At 52.3% G+C, this 20,369-nt stretch overlaps 2 protein-coding genes across 2 annotated transcripts; both read right to left on the bottom strand.

The window, feature by feature from the left end:
- Window positions 1–62: 62 nt before the first annotated feature.
- On the bottom strand, window positions 63–5,098 carry H2BK1 (H2B.K variant histone 1). Its single transcript, XM_066237548.1, is given in 5 exon segments — window positions 63–112; window positions 115–298; window positions 1,018–1,162; window positions 3,235–3,250; window positions 5,077–5,098. Coding segments are annotated over 5 exon segments (417 nt in total).
- ABCF2 (ATP binding cassette subfamily F member 2) lies at window positions 4,850–19,633 on the bottom strand. Its single transcript, XM_066234970.1, has 15 exons — window positions 19,561–19,633; window positions 18,726–18,929; window positions 13,516–13,728; window positions 12,885–13,067; window positions 12,595–12,766; window positions 11,289–11,384; window positions 10,425–10,527; window positions 8,829–8,924; window positions 8,538–8,657; window positions 8,360–8,449; window positions 7,929–8,039; window positions 7,430–7,492; window positions 7,105–7,233; window positions 6,120–6,323; window positions 4,850–5,448 (listed from the first exon to the last, which is right to left on the bottom strand). The coding sequence occupies exons 2-15, from the start codon at window positions 18,883–18,885 to the stop codon at window positions 5,311–5,313; spliced, it is 1,878 nt and encodes a 625-aa protein (XP_066091067.1). The 5' UTR covers window positions 18,886–18,929; window positions 19,561–19,633; the 3' UTR covers window positions 4,850–5,310.
- Window positions 19,634–20,369: the final 736 nt, after the last annotated feature.

Here is a 20,369-nt window from a genome sequence, read left to right on the forward strand (position 1 = left end):
TATTCGCTGAGCCACCACAGGTCAGGCGAGAAGTTCACTTTTTATTTATCTTAGGTCCTGGGTCACTTGGAGCTGGCGTACTTGGTGACCGCCTTGGTGCCCTTGGACACGCATGCTTGGCCAGCTCCCTGGGCGGCAGCAGGGGCACGGCCGTCTGGACTTTCTGTGACGTCAGTATGGTTCAGCCTGTATATTGGGCCAGCCGGGCAGCCTCCCTAGTCAACCACTCAAACACATCATTCATAAACGAGTTCATGATGCTCATGGCCTTGGAGGAGATGCCACGGTCAGGGTGCACCTGGAGAAACAGCAGGACCGCTTTAAGGAAGAGGCTCTGCCTGTCGCCCCAGCCCCAGGTTGGGAACACAGGACTGTAAAGCCACTTCATTGGGCTCTTCCCTGAGGCCAAGAGACATGGAAATAGGCATTTGTTTTTTTATACTACTGTATCCAAGTTAAAAAAAAACGTTTCTCCCCATCCCATCAGGTCTTGTGACTCAGTCAACCCACTGAGCCTTTATGAACTTCAGTTTCCTCCTCTGTAAGGTGGACCAAACCCTTCACCCCTCAAAGTCTGAGTGCCACTCATCTGGAAGGTCTTCCCCGAGACTTGAGTTGACACGAAGTGCCACTCGCCCTAGCTGGCACTAACCGAAACGTCTTGTTGGCACCGTCATGTGTTTGGTACCTGACTGACCCCCTGTGGCCCAGCACTTTCTCGTGGTCTTTCCTGTCTTTTGACTGCATGCCACCTAACGTTCCCTATCATCATCTTTCCTGTCCAAAAACCCTGGGAGCATGCTTCAAATGTCCCCTGTACACCACAGGTGCACAACAGATACTGAGAGGGTAGGGACCTCTGAGATCACATTTGGCCACCTGGGGAGAGGCACAGTGTGCGTGAGGCCACTTGTCTCAGCACAGGGACTAAACGGAGTCCCAGCGCCCAGTCCAGCACCTTCCCAAGGCTCTTTGCCAGTCTACTCCAAACACCCAGTGCCAGCCTGCAGCTCTTACCAGACTCAGCACCTTGTAGATAGATGCTGAGTAGGTTTCCTTGCGCCGGTTATGCACTCTGCACTTCTTGTCCCTGGAACTACAGCCCTTTGGGCCCCCAGACTGCTGCTGCTGCTGCTGCTCTGTTCTCTTCCTCTTCCTCTTCCTCTACCTCCATACAACTACCTTCCACTCCTTGGGGCTACTTTTATAAAATTAGCAGCAGTTGGCCGGGTGGAGCTGCGGACCAGCACTTGGGATGGAGGGGAGAGGCTTGGTCCAACCTTATCCAGAATGAGCTCTGAGTTCATCTCTCTCTCTCTTTTTTATAGTGAGAGGAGGGGAGGCAGAAAGACAGACTCCCACATGCACCCTGTCAGGGAACTACCGGGCAAGCCCAGTAGGGGGTGATGCTCTGCCTATCTGGGATTGCTGCACCATTGCTCAGCAACCGAGCTTTTTTTTTTCTGACCACCTGAGGTGGATGGAGTCCACCAAGCCATCCTCAGTGCCCGGGGCCAACTGGATGGAGCCAATAAAGCCATGGCTGCAGGAGGGGAAGAGAGAGAGAGAGAGAGAGAGAGAGAAGGGGAAGGGTAGAGAAGCAGATGGGCACTTCTCCTGTGTGCCCTGACTGGGAATCGAATCCAGGACACCCACACGTTGGGCTGACACTCTGCCACTGAGCCAACCACCTGCCAGGGCCTGGGTTAATTTTAAAAGAGATCATTGTTCTCTCTCTGCCCCAAGTGATTTCTTGTCTCTGAATAAGAAACCCTCCCCCAACCAATCATCCCCAATGTACCAATCCCCTTGTTAGAGTTCACACATCACCCAATGGCCATGCAATCACCCAGCACCCACTGGGCTTGACGTGGCTCAGAGAGTTGAAGGGACACAAGTATACTCTCCCCATAGAACCCTGCGACATGGGGAGACAGGACTGGTTCACGTGGAATGATCATGGAAGAGTCAGAGGGCTGACTTGATGGTGGGGACAGAGCCCAGAAAACTTAGTGCGGGTTGCAGTAGTCAGAGGAGCCTTCAAGAATCAGATGGGGTTTTGCAGCTGGTCTTGGATGGGTCAGATTCAACTGGGGAGAAGGAAGTGCAATTGGGAAGAGCTGGAGAAAAGATGGATGGTGTGAAAAGCAGGGAGGACTTGAGGAGTGAGGACCCCAGCAAGGCTGGGACTGAGGCAGATGGGGCAGTAGGAAGCCATGGCAGGGAGGCCTGGGGAAGCCCAGGAGACACTGGATCCTTCTACCAAGCAGATGATGGGAGGTCCCATGGATGTTAGCTACAAATGGAAGTGTGACATGGAGTCACTCGTCTTATTTTGCGCCAGTGGGTAAGACAGTATCCCAGGTTCTTGAGTGCTGTGACTCAAGGGACCTAAGGCCATGTGAAAAGCTAAGGGGGGTTGCAGGGGTAGCTTTTCCTAATCAGGGAGAGGTGGGAGGATGGGAAGACAAGCATCACCTATCAGCGGGTGGAAACAAGCTCCAGTATCCCCATACCAGACTCACCCCTTCCCTCCATTCCCAACCTCTGGCTACACCCCACACACTAAGGTTTGAAAGGACCAGAGGGCCCAAGTCTGCATCCAGAATAAGGCACTGCTAATTTTAGGCTGCAGAAGTATCTGTTCTGTGGTTTTTTTTGGGGGGGGGTTTGGTATTTTTCTGAAGTTGGAAATGGGGAGGCAGTCAAGACTCCCGCATGTGCCCGACTGGGATCCACCTGGCATGCCCACCAGGGGGCGATGCTGTTGCAACCAGAGCCATTCTAGCGCTTGAGGCAGAGGCCATGGAGCCATCCTCAGCGCCCGGGACAACTTTGCTCCAATGGAGCCTTGGCTGCGGGAAAGAGAGAGACAGAGAGGAAGGGGAGGGGGAGGGGTGGAGAACGAGATGGGCGCTTCTCCTGTGTGCCCTGGCCGGAAATCGAACCCAGGACTCCTGCACGCCAGGCTGACGCTCTACCACTGAGCCAACCGGCTTTTTAAGCGTTAACATTTTTGAGACTGGCTTTTCTTTTTGGACCACCAAGCCGACTTGCCTCCCATTCTGAAGGCCTCCTGTCCCTCTGCACCTCAGGGCACTACCCAGGGACCTGTGCATCACCCAGCCCTTGGTGACTGAGGTGGCAGGAGCTTCCAGCCCCACAGCTTCCCTCTCAATACCATGCTCCCCCAAACCAATCCTCTGGGTACCCCGGACAGACAGCCATTCTGGCCTTGGTGCATTTTCAGCTATACCTTATCACCTGATGCTTCCTGTCCCCTCCCCTCAGGGCGGCTCTTGGACGTCATGGCCATCTGAGAGCTTTCTCATCGTTCCAAGTTTGAGCACCAAGTCCCTCCTTTCTGGAAAACTTCCCTCTTTAGAATCCTCTGTGTATCCTACTACCTAAGTCACAATTTGGCATTTGATTTATATCACCTTGCTGTCTAGTCTTTTTTTTTTTTAGATCAGAAGACAGAGAAAGGTGGGGGGAGGGAGGAGAAAAAAAAACCCTACAATTTGTTGTTCCCCCCTTATTTACGCATTTATTGGTTGATTCTTGTATGCACCCTGACCCAGGATTGAATCCGCAACCTTGGCATGTCAGGATAACACTTTAACCAACTGAGCTACCTGGCCAGGGCTGCTCTCTAGTCTTGTTGGCTTTCTCATTAGATGAGATTCTTGGGGGTTTAGAGACCACCTGGGACTTTTTTTTTAAGTGATAAGAGACAAACAAGGACAGACAGGGAGAGAGATGAGAAGCATCAATTTTTTGTTGCAGCACCCTAGTTGTTCAATGATTGCTTTCTCATATGTGCCTTGAGCCAGTGACTCCTTGCTCAAGCCAGCAATCTTGGGCTCAAGCCAGTGACCACACACTCAAGCCAGCTACCTCAGTTTCGAACCTGGGTCCTCAGCATTCCAGGCCAATGCTCTATCCACTGTGCCACCTGGTCCTCTATTTAAGGTCTGTACTATAATGAGCACTTAAGTCACGGTTGCATGTGTGTTTTCACAGACAGCTGCTGGGATTTCAGAGGAAGGGGAAGGAATCCCTGTCCACAAGGAAGGCCCCTGCTGGCACAAAGGTGAGGGCTGTTCAAGTTCAGATGGGCTATGCGGAGTTCTGGGCTAGGAAGTAAATTGGGTAGTGCTAATAAAAATTAGGGCTGTGGACCTGAAATTTATATAGTTTAATTAGCCAACGTCACCTCAATAAATTCAACTGAAATTTTAAAGTAAAAAATAAAAATAAAAAAATAAAATAAAAAAAAACACAAGAGCTATGCAAGAACAGCAGTTTGAAAATTTTGGTGTGAACAACCTTGGTCAGACTTGGCCCTGTCTGCCCCTCTCCCGTCCCACCAGATGGAATCAGTGGGTCTGGAGCCTAGGAGCCGTCTCTCAAGCAAGTGTCCCGGGTGCTGTGGAGCAGGTCCCAGGAGGCAGGAGAGCCTCTGATGGCCCCAAGACCTGTGTTCCGGGAGATCAGTTCAGTGTGGTCCCCAGGCCAGCAGCATAGGCGTCACCCAGCAACTTGTTAGAAAGGCTACTTCTTAGTCTCACCCTGACCTACTGCACCAGACACTCTGCAGAAAGACCCAGCAACCCAGGATCTGACGTGCCCTCAGGGTGATTCGGACACACATTAAAAGTTGTGAGCCATTCGCCTAAGAAAACGCACAATTTCAAAACAGCAAAAAGGGGACCAGAAGTCCTTCCAGATTCTATGGACTGGTGTCCTTCCCAATGATGCCCACCCCAGCGCTTGCTGAGGGGAAAGGAATGTTCACGGTACAAGGGGCAGGGGAAGAGCCCAGAGGCCTGAGTAGGAAGACAGGGACCATGGCTTCTTTCTTTATTGGATGCTTCATACAGGTCTAAAAGTCACGCTGTTAAATAACTATTTAAAAACCGACCAGGACTAAGCCCCTGATCCAGAGCTCCAAACCAGAAGCAAAAAGGAACGGGGGCGGTGGGCTGGGGGCACTCCTCCAACATCACCAAACCCAGAAAGCCGGGATCCTGAGCTCCTGCACAAGCCGACCAGGATGTGGGCCCTCAGGCTAACCCTCAGGTGCCTCTTGCTGCATCACTCAGGGTCAGGGACCAGCAAGGGGCTGGCAGAACCAGCCAGCAGAGTCCAGGCACGGACAAAGATAACTGGGAGGACGGAAAACGGACAGGTACTGTCCAGCTGTAGACAAGATTGCAGAGTGCAGCTAAGGCAGGTGGGGCCAGGGAGGACTGGGGAGCGGAGCAGGTGCACACTCCGGGGACCGGCCTGCCCAGCCAGCGCAAGGGCTCACACGTTGTGGGCCCTCCTGGTCAGCTGGGGCTCCTCGCCCACCAACTTGGACTTGAGGTGCTCCTTGTAGGCTAGGATGTCCCCGGGCCACTTGCTGATTGTCTGCTTCTCACAGACCCAGATCTCTTGTGCTACCTGGAAAGCAAATCCTCGAGTTAACAATCCTGGCCGGCATGCTTGCCATTACTGCCCAGAAGAAAACGCCACAGCCTCCCCAACCCCCTTCACTGGCCTCCCACCCAACTTACAGCCAGCTTCACTCCCTCTCCGTTTTCTGCTCTCCAGGACACCTTAACCCAAAGGTAAACAGCAGGTCTGGAGCCCCCCCAGCAGGCACCGTGCTGTGTCCTCTGACCTCCAGTTCCCTGGCAGGGCCTCAATGTTCACAGGCTTCACTCTCAAATTCCCCCCCCCCCCCCAATGACCAGCAGCTTTTTTACCAAAGACTGGTGGTAGCCTTCTGTCCAATTAAAATCCTCCTTAGGAGAATACCACTTCAAAGCTGAAGACTCGTGGAACAGCAGTGAAAGCCCCCTCTTCTCTCCCTGACTCCCTCCCTGGTTCTGGCCAACAATATCAAGGAGGCTAACTTCCTCACATTGCGACTGAAGAAATGAACTATTTCTGCCAAGGCTTTCTAAATTTTCCAAAGAGCCACAGGTCTGGCTCAGATCACCTCGTTTATGCCCTGAGCCTCTGCGAATCTAATAAATGTGTTAGGTGCCCGTATGTGTCGTGACTGTCCCCTGTCCAGCCTTCCCCTATGTGACCCCGGCAAGGCCACCCACCTGAGCTGGGAGCCTCACCTGCTGAATGAGTCGGAAATCGTGGCTGACCAGCATCATGCCGCCCTCAAACTCATTGATGGCGTCTGCCAGGGCGTCGATGGTCTCGATGTCCAGGTGGTTGGTAGGCTCATCCAAGAAGAGCATGTGGGGGTTCTGCCAGGCCAGCCAAGCCAGACACACCCGGCACTTCTGCCCATCAGACAGGTTCCGGATCGGGCTCACCTATATGGAGCCGTGACATTTACCTCAGCTGGTGTGCCCCCACCCAGCAGCATGAGCCACCTCTCCCTCCTCCCCTTCATTAATATTATTGCCATTTTACAAAATGGGGGTCAGGAAGGCCCCAGGTCAGGCACCAAGATGACGACATGGCCATCAGTCTCTTGAGGCCTGAAAAGGACTCTTCTGGCAGCCTGAGGCTCCTCTGTTACCAAGCGCCCCACCGCACCCCGCACTTCCATCTCAATGACTCAGATCCCCCAAGGAGCCCCCACTCCAGATCTGAATCCGGGAACTTGTTTTCCAGGTTTCGTCTCCCTCACCCTCACGTACTATGGCTCATCCTGCTAGTTGGGGGCCAGGGCATGTCAGAGACTGGCCCACTGTCCCTGTCCCTCCCTCACAGAGATCTAATGCTCCACTGCAGTGATTTTCCAACTGGTGTGCTGCAAAAAATTTTAAGACCTGCAGTACCTGACTGCTTAGGCAGTGGTGCTGACTGCAACAGCCAATACAACAAGAGCCGTCCAGTGTGAAGGAATCAAAATAATATTGGCAGAATTTTAGTAGTTTATGTGTGCCATAGATGAGAAAGGTTGAAAACGTCTGCTCCACACATAACCTGGGGCAAAGGAGAGGGACGGCCTCTCTCACAGGGCCAGACCCAAAGGAAGAGACTCTGGGATGGCTCCGAACCCGAGTGGCCAGGGCAGTGTCTGTCCTCTGAGCACCTGGCCAGCTGGCCTCGCAGCTAGCCGGGCTCTCCCATGCGCCCTCCACTGACCTGCTGTTTCCCGGTGAGCCCATACCGCCCAATGATCTTCCTCATCTCCTCCTTCTCCTTGATCTCCGGGTAGCACTTCATCATGTACTCCAAAGGGGACAGGTCCAAGTCCAGCTGCTCTTGTAAATGCTGCAAGGAGAAAGGGGCCCGCCCTGGTGTGTCTAGCATCCAAGAACCCCGCTGGGTTACCGGCCGTGCCACACACTACTTCTACATCGGCACCTATTCAAGGAGAAGCAGGTAGGAGTCGACGTGGTCACGTGCAGCCCAATTCCCCCACACACACATGCAGTCTGCCCCGCCTGGGTCAACCCCAGGCCCGTACCTGGTGGTAACGGCCTATTTTGACATGAGAGTGCTTCCGGATCATCCCGTCTGTCGGTAAGAGCTAGAAAGAAAGAGTGATGCGTGGGAAGACAAGCAATGAGAAAGGAAGCCAGTCAGAAGCCAGCACAGGCAGAGCAGGGGACCACACCCTGAACTAGACCCATATGACTGCTTACGCAGAACCGACACCACCACCTCGCAGACCGCTACGCCGGCCCCGACAAAGATCGTGGGAGGATCAACCTCAGCGGAAGTTCTCAGCACATCCGCTCAGAGGTGGCTAAGTGTCCACTACAGAAGGTGCCACCCTGGGGAACAAAGGACTCGGACACAGGCCTGGCACCCACTTTCCAAAAGGAAAACGTGTATCTCTGAACGCCCAGACGTTTCTATGTGCTAAACGCTCAGACTGCACACAAACAGATAAGGATGTATCCTCTCTCTTCCACACTCTCTCTCACACTCTTCCCCCGCCCTCCCCCCATCTGGCACCGTACCTCTCCAGTTAGCAGCTTCAGAAGAGTTGACTTCCCTGCTCCATTGGGCCCTACCAAAGCCACTCGTGTGTCAAGATCGATACCAAATTCTAGATTGTTGTAGATGCAAGGCTGAGGTGGGCGTGAGAGAGAGCTGGCTATGCGGCTAGGATACTGATCCACCTGGCCAGCACACCCACCCTGAGGGAGGGGGCACCTCTCACGGCAGGCTCCAGCCCACACCCCCACCACAGGCCCAACTGGGTCCTTTTCCTTCTACACTGCAGAGGGGCCACTGAGTCCCTGCATGGGCCACCCAGCTACCATGCCCCAAAACCCCCTCAGGCCCAGGGTTAGGAGGTGAGCTCCACACGGAACAGGAGATCCTCCCAGCCAGTGGGTACTCACCTTGTAAAATGCACCCCAGGCCCCCAACCACACAAGAGACTCACCCCATCTTTTGTATACTTGAAGCTCACATTCTGCACCATAATGACGGGGGGGGGGATCTTGCCACATGGTGGGAAATAAAATGACAGTGTCTAGGAAGAGGTCAGGGCAATAATTAACTTCAGTGCTTTCTTAATTACCTCCCTTTAGCCCACCTCACGCCACACATTTGGACCCCACCTTGTCGCTCACAACCCTCTCTGTCAGTCCCGACGCCATCATTTTCTGTAGCGTCTTCTCCTTGCTCTGGGCCTGCCGGGCCAGCTTGGCACTGCCATGACCAAACCTAGCAATGTAGTTCTGAAAGAAACCGGACCAAGGGCTTGGAGTGGGGGCAGGTGACAAGCAACTTGTCTTACTGGCAGGACAAACACTTATGTCACTTCCTCTTGACCGCCTCCTGCAGCCCCGCCCTCCACACCCTCCCCCTACTCCCTGGAGGACATGACCCTGGCCCTCTAACGGCTCCACCTTCATGTGCGCAATCTGGTCTTGCTCCCAGTGAAACCTCTTCATCTGGTTCTCCTCTAGCTCCAGCCGCGTCTTCACATACTGGTCGTAATTACCCTGCGGGGAAACGGCCAGTGAAGTGGGCAGTATGTGGCTTGGTCTGGAGTTCACACCCAGGGTTCCTGGGGACATGGGGTGGCAGGTGACCAGGTCCTGGCTATGAGACTGCGAAGTAGGGAGAGAGGAAGAGCACTAAAAAAGCATATGCTGACCTGGCCAGTTGGCTCAGTGGTAGAGTGTCGGCCCGGCGTGTGGAAGTCCCAGGTTCAATTCCCAGCCAGGGCACACAGGAGAAGTGCCCATCTGCTTCTCCACCCCTCCCCTTCTCACTTCTCTCTCTCTCTCTCTTCTCCTCTGGCAGCCAAGGCTCCAGTGGAGCAAAGTTGGCCGGGGTGCTGAGGACGGCTCCATGGCCTCAGCCTCAGGCGCTAGAATGGCTCTGGCCGCAATGAAGCATCGCCCCCTGGTGGGCATGCCAGGTGGATCCTGTCTGTCCGCCGCCCTCCATTTCTCACTTTGGGGGGGAATATATCTTGACCTAGAATCTGATGTCTTTCACACTGTGCACCTCTCTGTTAGTTTAGCGAGAGCAGGGCCCCAGATCAAGTCCTCCCGCTAGTCATAACAACACCTACCCTCCTGGGAGCAGCCCTGAAAACCACTGTCACATGGATATCACGAGGCTAATAACTTTCCAGGAGCATCTCTAATATTCCCCATCCCAAGAGGCTGAGGCCCTCTGCAGCTGACAAGTACTGCTCCCAGGAGGGAAGACATCAGACCAATCAGATTTAGGACCTGGCAAACCCTGCATGGCTGGACTGCAACAGTTTCTATCTGCAAAATACTGGACTCAGCCTAAATATCCGTAGAAAAGGGCCTGACAAATATGGTACAAAATAGCCACACAACAAAATACCATGCAGCAATGGACCGATTTATATATACTCATAGAAAATACTACCTAAGATATAGTAAAATTTAAAAGCAACCTGCAGAAGAGAATGATTATTAAGATGACAACCGTAATATGCATACAGGAGATTTTCTACAAATACTTGTAAGTACACAGGAAATTTCTGGAAGGCTAAATAAGAAACTATTAGTACTCTCATGTCAAGTATAATTATGAATGTAAGAGGACTTCTATTTTTTGTTTGGTATGCTTTTTGAGGAAGAAAATATGAAAAAGCACAATGGTAGGCTGTTGAGATCCCGACTCCCAGTCTTCATGGAAGGAGGAATCAGTGTGCTGACTGTCACGAAGTAGAGTTAAGCAGCCACTCAGGAAGGCTGAGGGCAGTCTGGGCACTATGGATGTGAACTTCCAACACACACCACGTGCACAGCTTGCCAATCCATGGCTTAAGGCCTGAAAGCAATGACTTTGGGACTAAAACAAAGCAGGCTGCAGGATTACTTGTCCACATCTTTTTATTGCAATAGGCAGAAACAGGCTACTAGTGTGTTTTTGCTTTTTAAGGAGAACTTCAGGGAACTGGGAGGCGCAGAGGCGCTGTGGGGAGCTGGGGCTCCCCCATGGTGAGTATTACTCACTGTGTAATATTTCAGCTTCTTGTTGTGCATGTGGATAATGTTGGTGCAGACACCATTCAGGAAGTCCTGGGAGTGGGACACGAGGACCAGGATGCGCTTGAAGCTGCAAAGCCAAAGAACCAGTCAGGGAGGTGCACAGAACCACAAGACGGTCCCCAACAGGGAGGCTGAGCACAGGCCCAGAACACCTTCATCCTCTCCCATCCTCACTCCTGAGCACCTGTTAGATTCACTGGCCAATCCCGGCACTCAGCCCTAAGCTGCCAGTGCACCATCTGTCTGCCTGTAAGGACACTTCGATGCCTTTCAAAGCATGATGAGACAGTCTGAGTTCCCTACACCTTCTAAGCAAAAGCATATGTGCACAAACCTACCCATAAACGCCTCTAAACTGTGGTGGGAAGACCTGGAACAGGCACAGTCCAAACCACCACGTTCTTCCTCCTGAAAGAAGGCACCAAGTCACTGCAGACGCTGAGAGCCTTCTGCAGAGCCGGTACAATGCCCCAGATTATTCTGCTCTTTAGCCACAGAAGGACCATTGTCATATCAGCTGTTTTTCCTCTGTCACTACCTCATGATCTTAGACTAGAGTCCCCTTTCTATGATGTATACAATGCAGTTAAGGAAATAGCCTTCAATAACAACAAAAAAAAAAACCCACATTTCAGACTAAAAAAAACAATCAACACAAAGGTAAGCCTGAAAGGTGCTTTATACTCCATCACTCTGGCCCCTGCAGCTGGCCTCCACTGTGGCCTCACTGCTGTGATATCAGCGTGGTTTCTGGGAAGCCGGTTCCTCTGGACGCTGGTCAACGCCCCCTTGGCACCTGCCCACGCCCACCCCAGCTCTGCCCCTTACGTCTTCAGCTCCTCTTCCAGCCACACACACGCGTCGAGGTCCAGGTGGTTGGTGGGCTCGTCCAGGAGCAGCATAAAGGGCCGAATGAAGAGGGCTCTGAGGACAGGAAAGGACAAAGCCACGTCAGTGTGACAGGTGCCACAGAGGGGGCTGGCTTGCCTGCTACCCGCAATGCTAGTCAGGCCAGGCTTGGGCTCAGAAAGCAACTCCAGGCTCTACACCTCCAAGGAGAGGGAGAATGGGGAGAGAAACCAGGGCTGAGAGCAAGGATTAAAGGGCAGCACACAGGGCTGAGAATCAGAGGGACAGTGCACCGCGAAGACGAGGCTGTGCAAGTCCTTGCGAGTCTCTTAAATGAGCATGGCGACCATCAGGAAGACAGAAGCATAGAGAGGAAATAAATCGCTACAGCGAAATGGATTTGGGTCAGACCTAGCAGGCAGGGTTACCAGACTCTACTAAGGAGTCCAGAGAATGTTCTTTTCTTAGATGGAATCTCAAAACAGAAGAAGGGAGTGGCTCTGGTTTCCACTTCTGTGGAGCTTTCCAGAAATAAGATTTCTGCACATCAGACTCCAGCATTCTGATTGCATGGATCTGAAGGAGAGGCTAGGAAATCTGCATTTTAAGAGCTCTCTAGGCCAGCGGTTCTCAAACTGTGGGTCGTGACCCTGGCGGGGGTCGAACGACCAAAACACAGGGGTCGCCTAAAGCCACAGGTTGAGAACCGCTGCTCTAGGCAAACCTTGACATGGCTAGTCCCTGCTGGCATGTGGGTCCCCTGAACCGGGCTGAGGCAGCAGCGAGGCTCATCAGTGTCCCCAGCAGAGGATGGGAAGCTGAGGAACCACCTATCTAACCAGGGACTTTCTAGGGGGACAGCTGCTTATAGAAACTCCCTCCAGGGTCAGGTCACAGGAGGGTGAGAAGAACAGTTACCCAACAGCTGTCTAATATTCTGTCCCAACAAAAAGAAAGTGAGAAGGACTGAGGCACAGGAAGAGAGGAGTCAGGAGGAAAAAGAGAGGCCGATCCCCCATTTCCCCAGGGCCGGTCCCAGATCCCCCCATTTCCCCAGGGTCAGTTCCAGAATCCCTACACATGGGCCAGAAACCCAGCATTGACCACTCCAGTCAGGAGCCCTCGGTTTAGCCCACACACCAACCCTTCATGGCGCCTGATGTCCATGTCCATCTGTCCCTTACCGACCACCGCACCCTGTTCGAAACAGTTCCACTGGAGTTCCACCCCGGGGCGGGGGGGGGGGGCTGGCTACATAGGGTGGTGGGGGGAGGAAGGGGCTCACCTGGCCAGGGCGACCCTCATCCGCCAACCGCCACTGAAGTCTTTCAGCTTCCTGCGCTGCATGGCAGGTGTAAGCCCCAGGCCGTGCAGGATTCGTGAGGCCCGCATCTCTGCCTTGTCAGCATCCAGCTCCTCCAGGCGCTCGTACAGCTCCATGAGCTTCTCACACTCAGCTGCGGGCAGCGCGCAGGCATCAGGCGCAGGGAGGGGGCTGCCTGGGGGGGGGGTGCCTGCCCAGGAGGGCCTCCCCACACTTCGCCCCTGCCCCCTCCCCTCGGCTTGGGGCCCTACCATCCTCATGAGCCAGCCGCTCGGCCTCCCTCTCCAGCATGGCACGCTCGGTGTCCACTTCCATCACGCACTGCAGGGGCGTCTTGTCACTTGGGGGCATCTCCCGGGTCAGATGGTAGATGTCGATGTGCTCGGGGATGGGCACCTCCCGTTTCCCAATGGCAGAGAGCAGCATGGACTTTCCTGGGGGGCAGGTGAATGTCGGGAAGACGACCCACAGTGCGGTTCCACCCATCACTCTGCACACCGACCCCTCCACTCCGATAGCTGGACCACAACCTCACTATTTTTATTAATTTTTTAGTATCTTCCTTCCATTCCTTCATTCAAATTATGCTATTGCCCTTTCCCCATTCTCAGGACACCTTTCCTCCAGTTTCCTCCAATTCTTGTCCCCTCCTCTGGGAAGTCTGCTCATCCACAGCAGCTGGCGGAGCCACCGGGCCCTCCTGGCCACTTCTCTGGCACCTTCCGTCTAGAAGCCCGCGTGTTAGCGCCCTGTCCCCGGCACACCTGCTCTCCCTCCAACACGGCACACTCCCTGCTCTGTGCATGACTGCTGCTAGGTCAACGCTGCTGAGTGACTTACACACCAAGGAGAGACACCCCACCTTGATTCCAGGGGTCTCACCAATTCCATTTAAGCCAATGAGGCCATAACGGCGGCCTGAGTTTAATTCCAGTTTGGTATCACTGAGCAGCTCCTGACCGTGGAAAGTGAGGGACAGGTTGATAATGTGGACGTCAGTGCTGTTGGGATGAGAGGCGAGGACGCCGGTGACAGCTCGAGCAGCAGCTTTCTTCAGCTCAAAGTCCTCCAGCTCCTTAGTCAGCAAATCCACTTCTGAGGGCAGAAAAGAAAAGCAGTGTGGGAAGAGGGCCAAGAGAGCTAGCTCGCACAAAGAAAGGCACACCCTAGCACGCCCTGCTTCTTGACACTCTTTACTTTGTCATTTACCCTTTTAACTCTCTTGTTCCTAGATGATACAAATGCAGGCGGGAATGACCATAACTCCAAATGGTCCTCTGTGAGTATGTGTTCAATTAGTCTTAATGCTCCCCCCAAAAGATACTACAGAGGTGCAATCTTTTACTGCATGAGCCAGGAAGCTTCAGACAGTGCTTATGGGAAGCTCTGTGCCCAGAGGGGACCAGTGTGAGGAAACGCACAGAGATCAATGCAGGCAGTGCAGAGGATGGGAAAGCCAGAAGTTCCCAAGTCCGGAAGGTTCCAGCGATGCAAACTGACCATGAGACAAGAGTCCAGCTGCTCTGCTTTCTGTGGTTTTTCAGGCATGACTATATCCTTAGGCTGAGGACTATCCTTATTAATGGCTAATATAACTGACTAATAGTTACTGAGCTTATTCTGTGCCTGGGACTATACTATATATCATCTTCTTCAATGGAATTTAATACTCATAACCCTTATGACATCTACACCTGTAATCCCCATTTTATAAATAAAGAGGTTAGGTAACACAGCCAAGGCCAAAAAGGCTAATAAGGAACAGAGTCAGAATTTGAACTAGTGTTGGTCTGACCCCAAAGCCCACGACCTTACCCATTTCACCATACTACTTTTCCAAATAAAGGAGAGTATCCACCAAGTGTTGTGGAAAGTGAGACAGGAATGGGAGTGGAGGGAATTTTGGTAAGCTTCTTTTGAGAGAGTAAAGGTGACCTACTTACCTTTTCAGGAAGGAGTCATAAACTACACACGATGTTCCGCTGTGAGAATTTTCTAACTTTTTCGTCTCTGTTACTCTCACTTGTGTTCCCTTAGCAATTTTATAGGAGACCCATGAAATAAGTCAAGTCATGTGCTTGTACGCGGAAGTGGAGACAGGGTAGAGGAGGGACCACACCTCAGTGCCCTCCTTGGACAGGCAGACAGACTTAGGGAGAGCAGCTCCCAGACAGCAGGTGTGGTGAGAGACAGTCAGCCAGCCTCAGATCACTCTCCAAATCCCCCATCCTGTTGGATCACCAGTGCTAGCACCATCATTACCCATTACCCACCCCACTTCTGAACCCACTCTGCTTGCAAGGACCCAGAACAGAGGGCAGAGAATGCCCTACCGGGCGGATGACAGTCACCCCATACTCAGCTAGCAGAACAGTGTGTTGTCTACTCACAACTTGATGAATCCTTTCTGAATGGAGGACAGAGTTTTTAGTTTTGACTGCAAGGAGGGATTTTAAGAGTCTCTTTTCAATATGGTTGGGTTACTAGGCTCCCCACAGCCCTGCCCTGTTCTAGATGTTGAGAAAATGGAGTAGGGAGAGGTCCAGATCAGTGGTTGTCAACCTGGTCCCTACCACCCACTAGTGGGTGTTTCAGCTTTCATGGTGGGCGGTAGCAGAGCAACTGAAGTATAAATAAAAAGATAGATTTAACTATAGTAAGTTGTTTTATAACGATTTATCCTGCCAGACTTAGTGAAAATCTGACATAAAGTACTTGGTAAGTAATTATTATTATATGCTTTAACTTGCTGTAACTCTCTTTATAAATTTTATAAAGTAAAGTAAAGTTACTTCCCTTCTTTATAAATCACCATTACTGTGGGACTGGTGGGCGGTTAGAAAGTTTTACTACTAACAGAGATACAAAAATGGGCAGTAAGTATAAAAAAGTTGACTACCCCTGGTCCAGATCTTTCTGTTTCTTAAAGGATCAGATGGTAAGCATTTTAGAGGTATGGGCCAAGCGGCAAAATCAAGGCTATTATGCAGCGTCAACATGACCATCTGAACTGTAATCATCTAAAAAAAATGTAAAAAACCATTCTTAGCTTAGGAGGGAGGTGGCTTAAAAAATGGCTGGCCAACTGCCTATTTTTATAAATGAAAGTTTTACTGGAACACAGTCACATTCATTATTCACATCTTGTCTAGGGCTGCTTTCTACTACAGCAGCAGGGCTGAACAGCTGCAACAGAGAACAGATGTTTGGCAGAGCCACAAATATTTTCTACCTGGCCCTTTACAGAAAAAAGCTTGCTGATCCCTAGTCTCTATCTCCTTCTGCTCAGACAAGGGGAAAGATCAAAATTAAGGGAAAGCTATATATAATTTTCTTCTGATCTCTTCCAGTTTATATCTTAGCACCTATAACTAAATCATTTTTTAAATGATTTGAGAGAGAGGGGGGGGAGAGGGAAGTGTCCATTTGTTGTTCCACTTATTTGTGCATTTATTGGTTCATTCACATATGTGCCCTGACCAGGGGATCAAACCCGCAACCTTGGTGTTTCGGGACAACGTTCTAACCTAACTGGTCAGGGCCCTGAGTCCTCTTCTGAGCTTCAAAAGTAAGAGACTGCCTGACCAAGTGGTGGCGCAGTGGATAGAGCGTTGGACTGGGATGCGGAAGGACCCAGGTTCGAGACCCCGAGGTCGCCAGCTTGAGCGCGGGCTCATCTGGCTTGAGCAAAGAGCTCACCAGCTTGGACCCAAGGTCGCTGGCTCCAGCAGGGGGTTACTCGGTCTGCTGAAGGCCCATGGTCAAGGCACATGTGAGAAAGCAATCAATGCACAACTAAGAAGTCGCAACGCACAACGAGAAAGTGATGATTGATGCTTCTCATCTCTCTCCGTTCCTGTCTGTCCCTGTCTATCTCTGCCTCTGTAAAAAAAAAAAAAAAAAAAAAAAGTAAGAGACTTAAACAGACCTCACTATCTAGCCTATAGCATCCCAGAAAACAGACTTAAAAGACAAATAAATAACGTTAAAGAAATGGAAAAGAGATTCTGGAATAAACATCACCAGAGAGAAAACTCCTTTTTACTACTTTCTCAAACAAAGGGACCAGCGAAACTCCAGTGCCTGTCTTAAAGAGTCTCACATTCTAAAGAAGGTCAAACTGCTAGCCAGAGATCACTTTCTTTGGTATTTATCTTGATCTTTTCATACCTTACTACCTATGGAAGGCCACGTGGCAATGGCAATTGGTAAAGCTTGGAGAATGGTGACCTGCAGCATCAAACAGTCCCAAACCCAGAGAGGAGAGGGACTTCAGTCTCAGGAAAGGGAGCAGGTGACCCATTAATTATCAAAGTAGAAATGACCCCAGTCTCTGGCAATAAGAAATGTCTTTGAGAGGATTGGAAAGAAAACACATTTCATATTTCAGAGCAGCAGCTCCAGAGGAAGCAGTGAAAGCCAAAGCTCCTGTATTACTGAGATAGGGGTGCTACAGCTGGGCTCCCTGGGATATCCCCTTCTCGAAGAAAAGGGTGAACGAGAAATGTGTACTGGAAACAGTGGACAATAGTCTCAAAGTGGGATTCAGTTTCCTACCTTTCCAGTTCAACCAGAAAGTACCCACAAAGCCAATGATGCTATTCACCATGGTTCCTGAGGTCCTAGAGGGGACCTCAAATCTCTACTATAGAGATCAAAACTCAGCCTTCTCAGTCATCCCATCATTGTTAACTTCCCATCCCTCCACTACTCTGGACAGATAAAACTTCCCCATGGCCTGACTTCAATGCACCCATAATTCTAATTTTGGAGAACTACTCTTACCATTCAGCTCTCTCCCTCTCAATCCTTTTTAACTCCCCCTTTCTGACTTCCTATCCGTCTATCATAATTCGCAGTAGTAATTCTCCTCTCCTTTCCAAACATTTACTTAGCATCTCTATCTGTCAGGCTTGTCACTCAGAATATTATCCAAGACATGGTCCTTGCACTCAAAGACCAAACAATTTAGATGAAAACCCAGAAGTAAAACGTAAAAGGATAACTGTGTAAGAGAACATAGGAGTATAATAAATAAAAATATTGCACTCAGGTCTGATTGGGAAAGGCTGAGAAAAAAATGTCAAACGTAACTAGCACAAAAGTTGTGGTATTAGAACTTAATGGACAGAAATGTAGTGACTATTGAAGGGATGATGGTAGTCTGGGCAGCAGAAGGCATGTTTAGGGAGTCTTGGGGAGTTGGAGAAGAAGGCTGGGAACAGACTACCCAAAGCCTGGGATATCCCTACGGTACCCTGCCATGTTCCCCACCTGGACTGTAAGGTAGGAGAGAGCAGCCTGTTTATAGTGATACAGCGAGACATGCTCACTATGTATGTCCCCAAATAGAAACAACAAAAATGCATCTCTTGGCCCTGGCCGGTTGGCTCAGCGGTAGAGCGTCGGTCCGCCTGCAGGAGTCCCGGGTTTGATTACCGGCCAGGGTACACAGGAGAGGCACCCATTTGCTTCTCCACCCCTCCCCCTCTCCTTCCTCTCTGTCTCTCTCTTCCCCTCCCGCAGCGAGGCTCCATTGGAGCAAAGATGGCCCGGTCGCTGGGGATGGCTCTGTGGCCTCTGCCTCAGGCGCTAGAATGGCTCTGGAAGCAACAGAGTGACACCCCAGAGGGGCAAAGCATCGCCCCCTGGTGGGCATGCCAGGTGGATCCCGGTCGGGTGCATGCAGGAGTCTGTCTGACTGCCTCCCCGTTTCCAGCTTCAGAAAAATGAAAAAAAAAAAAAGTAGCCCAGGGAGGACAAGGGCTGGCAAAAGGCCCAGCACCCAGACCACCACGTGCAGAACAGGACACCGACAAAGGGTCAGGCAACTGACATCCTCCTCACAATCTAACAGGGCAACAAGGCAACACAACTCTTCCTCTCCTTGCCGCTGGGTATGTGAGAACCCTACGCTGTTCCCTTGAACAGTAACAGGACGCCACAGGCTCCACTTCTACGACTGCTCAAGCTCAGGCAGCTTCTCGGCACCGGATCCAGTCGCTAGGGGCCCCCAGCATCGGGATCCCAAAGTTGGCTGGAGCGTGTGAGCAGCCAGCCCTCCAAGGAACCCCGCCTCTCCCTCCATTCACCTGCGGACTCCTGGCCATTAATCTCCTCGTTCTTCTCCTCGGCCACCTGTGGCTCTGTGACGGCGTCTCCGTTTTCTTCGTGTCCCTTTCTGGGCCGCTGTCGTGCTTTGGCGGCTTCCTTCTTTTTCGCTGCCTTCTTCTTGGCCAGGTCGGAGGGCATGGTGGATGGACCACAGCAGGGAGGTGACCGTTCTTTCAGGGAGCCTGAAGGGAGGGAGGCAAGCACCCCAAAAAAGTCTCAAGGGAGGGAGAGCGCCCGGACCCCGTTCCATCTCTCGGCAGAGATTTTCCTAATCGAGCCTCCGAGACCCAGCTCCGCTCCCTGCCTGGTCGCTCCCAACTTTGCCAGTCTCGAAAGCCGATGCTGGTCCCTCGCCGCCCTTCTCATCTTCACCTCGCTTCTCTCGGGCTCGGTCAGCCCATCCTCGCGGCCGGCCTCCCTCTGGAAACGCCCCTCCTTCCGGGGCCGCAGGGCAGCGACCGGGTCCTGCCCCTCGGCAGCGGGCCGAGGTCCCGTCCCCGGTTTCCCCGCAAGTCCGTGCTCTGCCGGGCTCTTTCCGCCCGTCCGCCTCATCCCCCTCCGCGCCACCTCGCCGCCAGGCCCCGCTTCTTCCCGGGATGCGCTCGTCCCCCACGGGAGACCCCACTGGGTCCTCCGCACACGCCAACCCACCCTCCCGCACGGACCCCGACCTCCGCCCGACAGCTTCTCCCCGGCGGCCTTTTCATCCCCGAAAGCCTCTTCTCTCCATCCCGAAACTGTCCCTCCTCCTTCTCATCCTCCTTCCCTGCACTGGCCGGCACCCTCCCCCCAGTGCCCCTTCCCCCAACTCACTGGGCCTCGCTGCTCGGCCTCTGTCGCAACAGAGCTGCTCCTGGGGCTCTGCCGCTTGCGGCCGGCTCGCCAGCCAATCACGGGCTTGCGCGGCTCTCGGCGCGCCGCCGCTCAGAATCCTGGGAAATGTGGTCCTCGGTCGCGCCGGCTGAGGCTGAGCACCCTCCTCCGGAACTACTGCCTATCCCAGGGGCCTCGCGGGAGCCTGACGTCATCATTGTGCGCGAGGCTGGAGAGGATTCGAATCCGAGAGCCCTCTCTCACAGGATCATTTAGGGCACTGGAAACTGCAAATCACAGCTTGCTCCTGGAATAAGCAGGCTGGCTCTCATGGGCTTTTCCTAGCCTCTAGAAAATCTGTTGTATATGTGGAGATACCGAGTTTATAGGGCCTCCCTGCCGGTTTAGGCAGCAAGGCGAGCTACTACTACACTTCCCAGATTGCATCAGGCGAGAAACGGGTCGAAAGAATGGGCCGAGAAGAGGAGGGAGGTGGAGGGAAAAGAGGGACAGAGAGACGGTTGCGAAGAACCGAAGGAATGCATGAGAAAAAGGCGTCCTTGTTTATTGAAACCGAGATTTAAGAGGCTAGTCCAGTATTAACCAAACTTTTAGACGGTGCCAATCGTTGTTCCTAAACCCTGGCTGCGTAGCCTACCCACTAAACCAGAATTGTTAGGTTTCCATCCAAACCGTGTGAAGTTTGGTGGGACAATCCCTTTTCTTTCTAAGTGTACCTTTATCATCCGTTAGCCACGTGACCTTACCCGTTACTTTTCTTTTGAGCCTCACTGTTTACAATCTGTCAG

Source organism: Saccopteryx bilineata, chromosome 6 (assembly GCF_036850765.1).
Source record: "Saccopteryx bilineata isolate mSacBil1 chromosome 6, mSacBil1_pri_phased_curated, whole genome shotgun sequence".
Lineage (NCBI taxonomy): Eukaryota > Metazoa > Chordata > Mammalia > Chiroptera > Emballonuridae > Saccopteryx > Saccopteryx bilineata.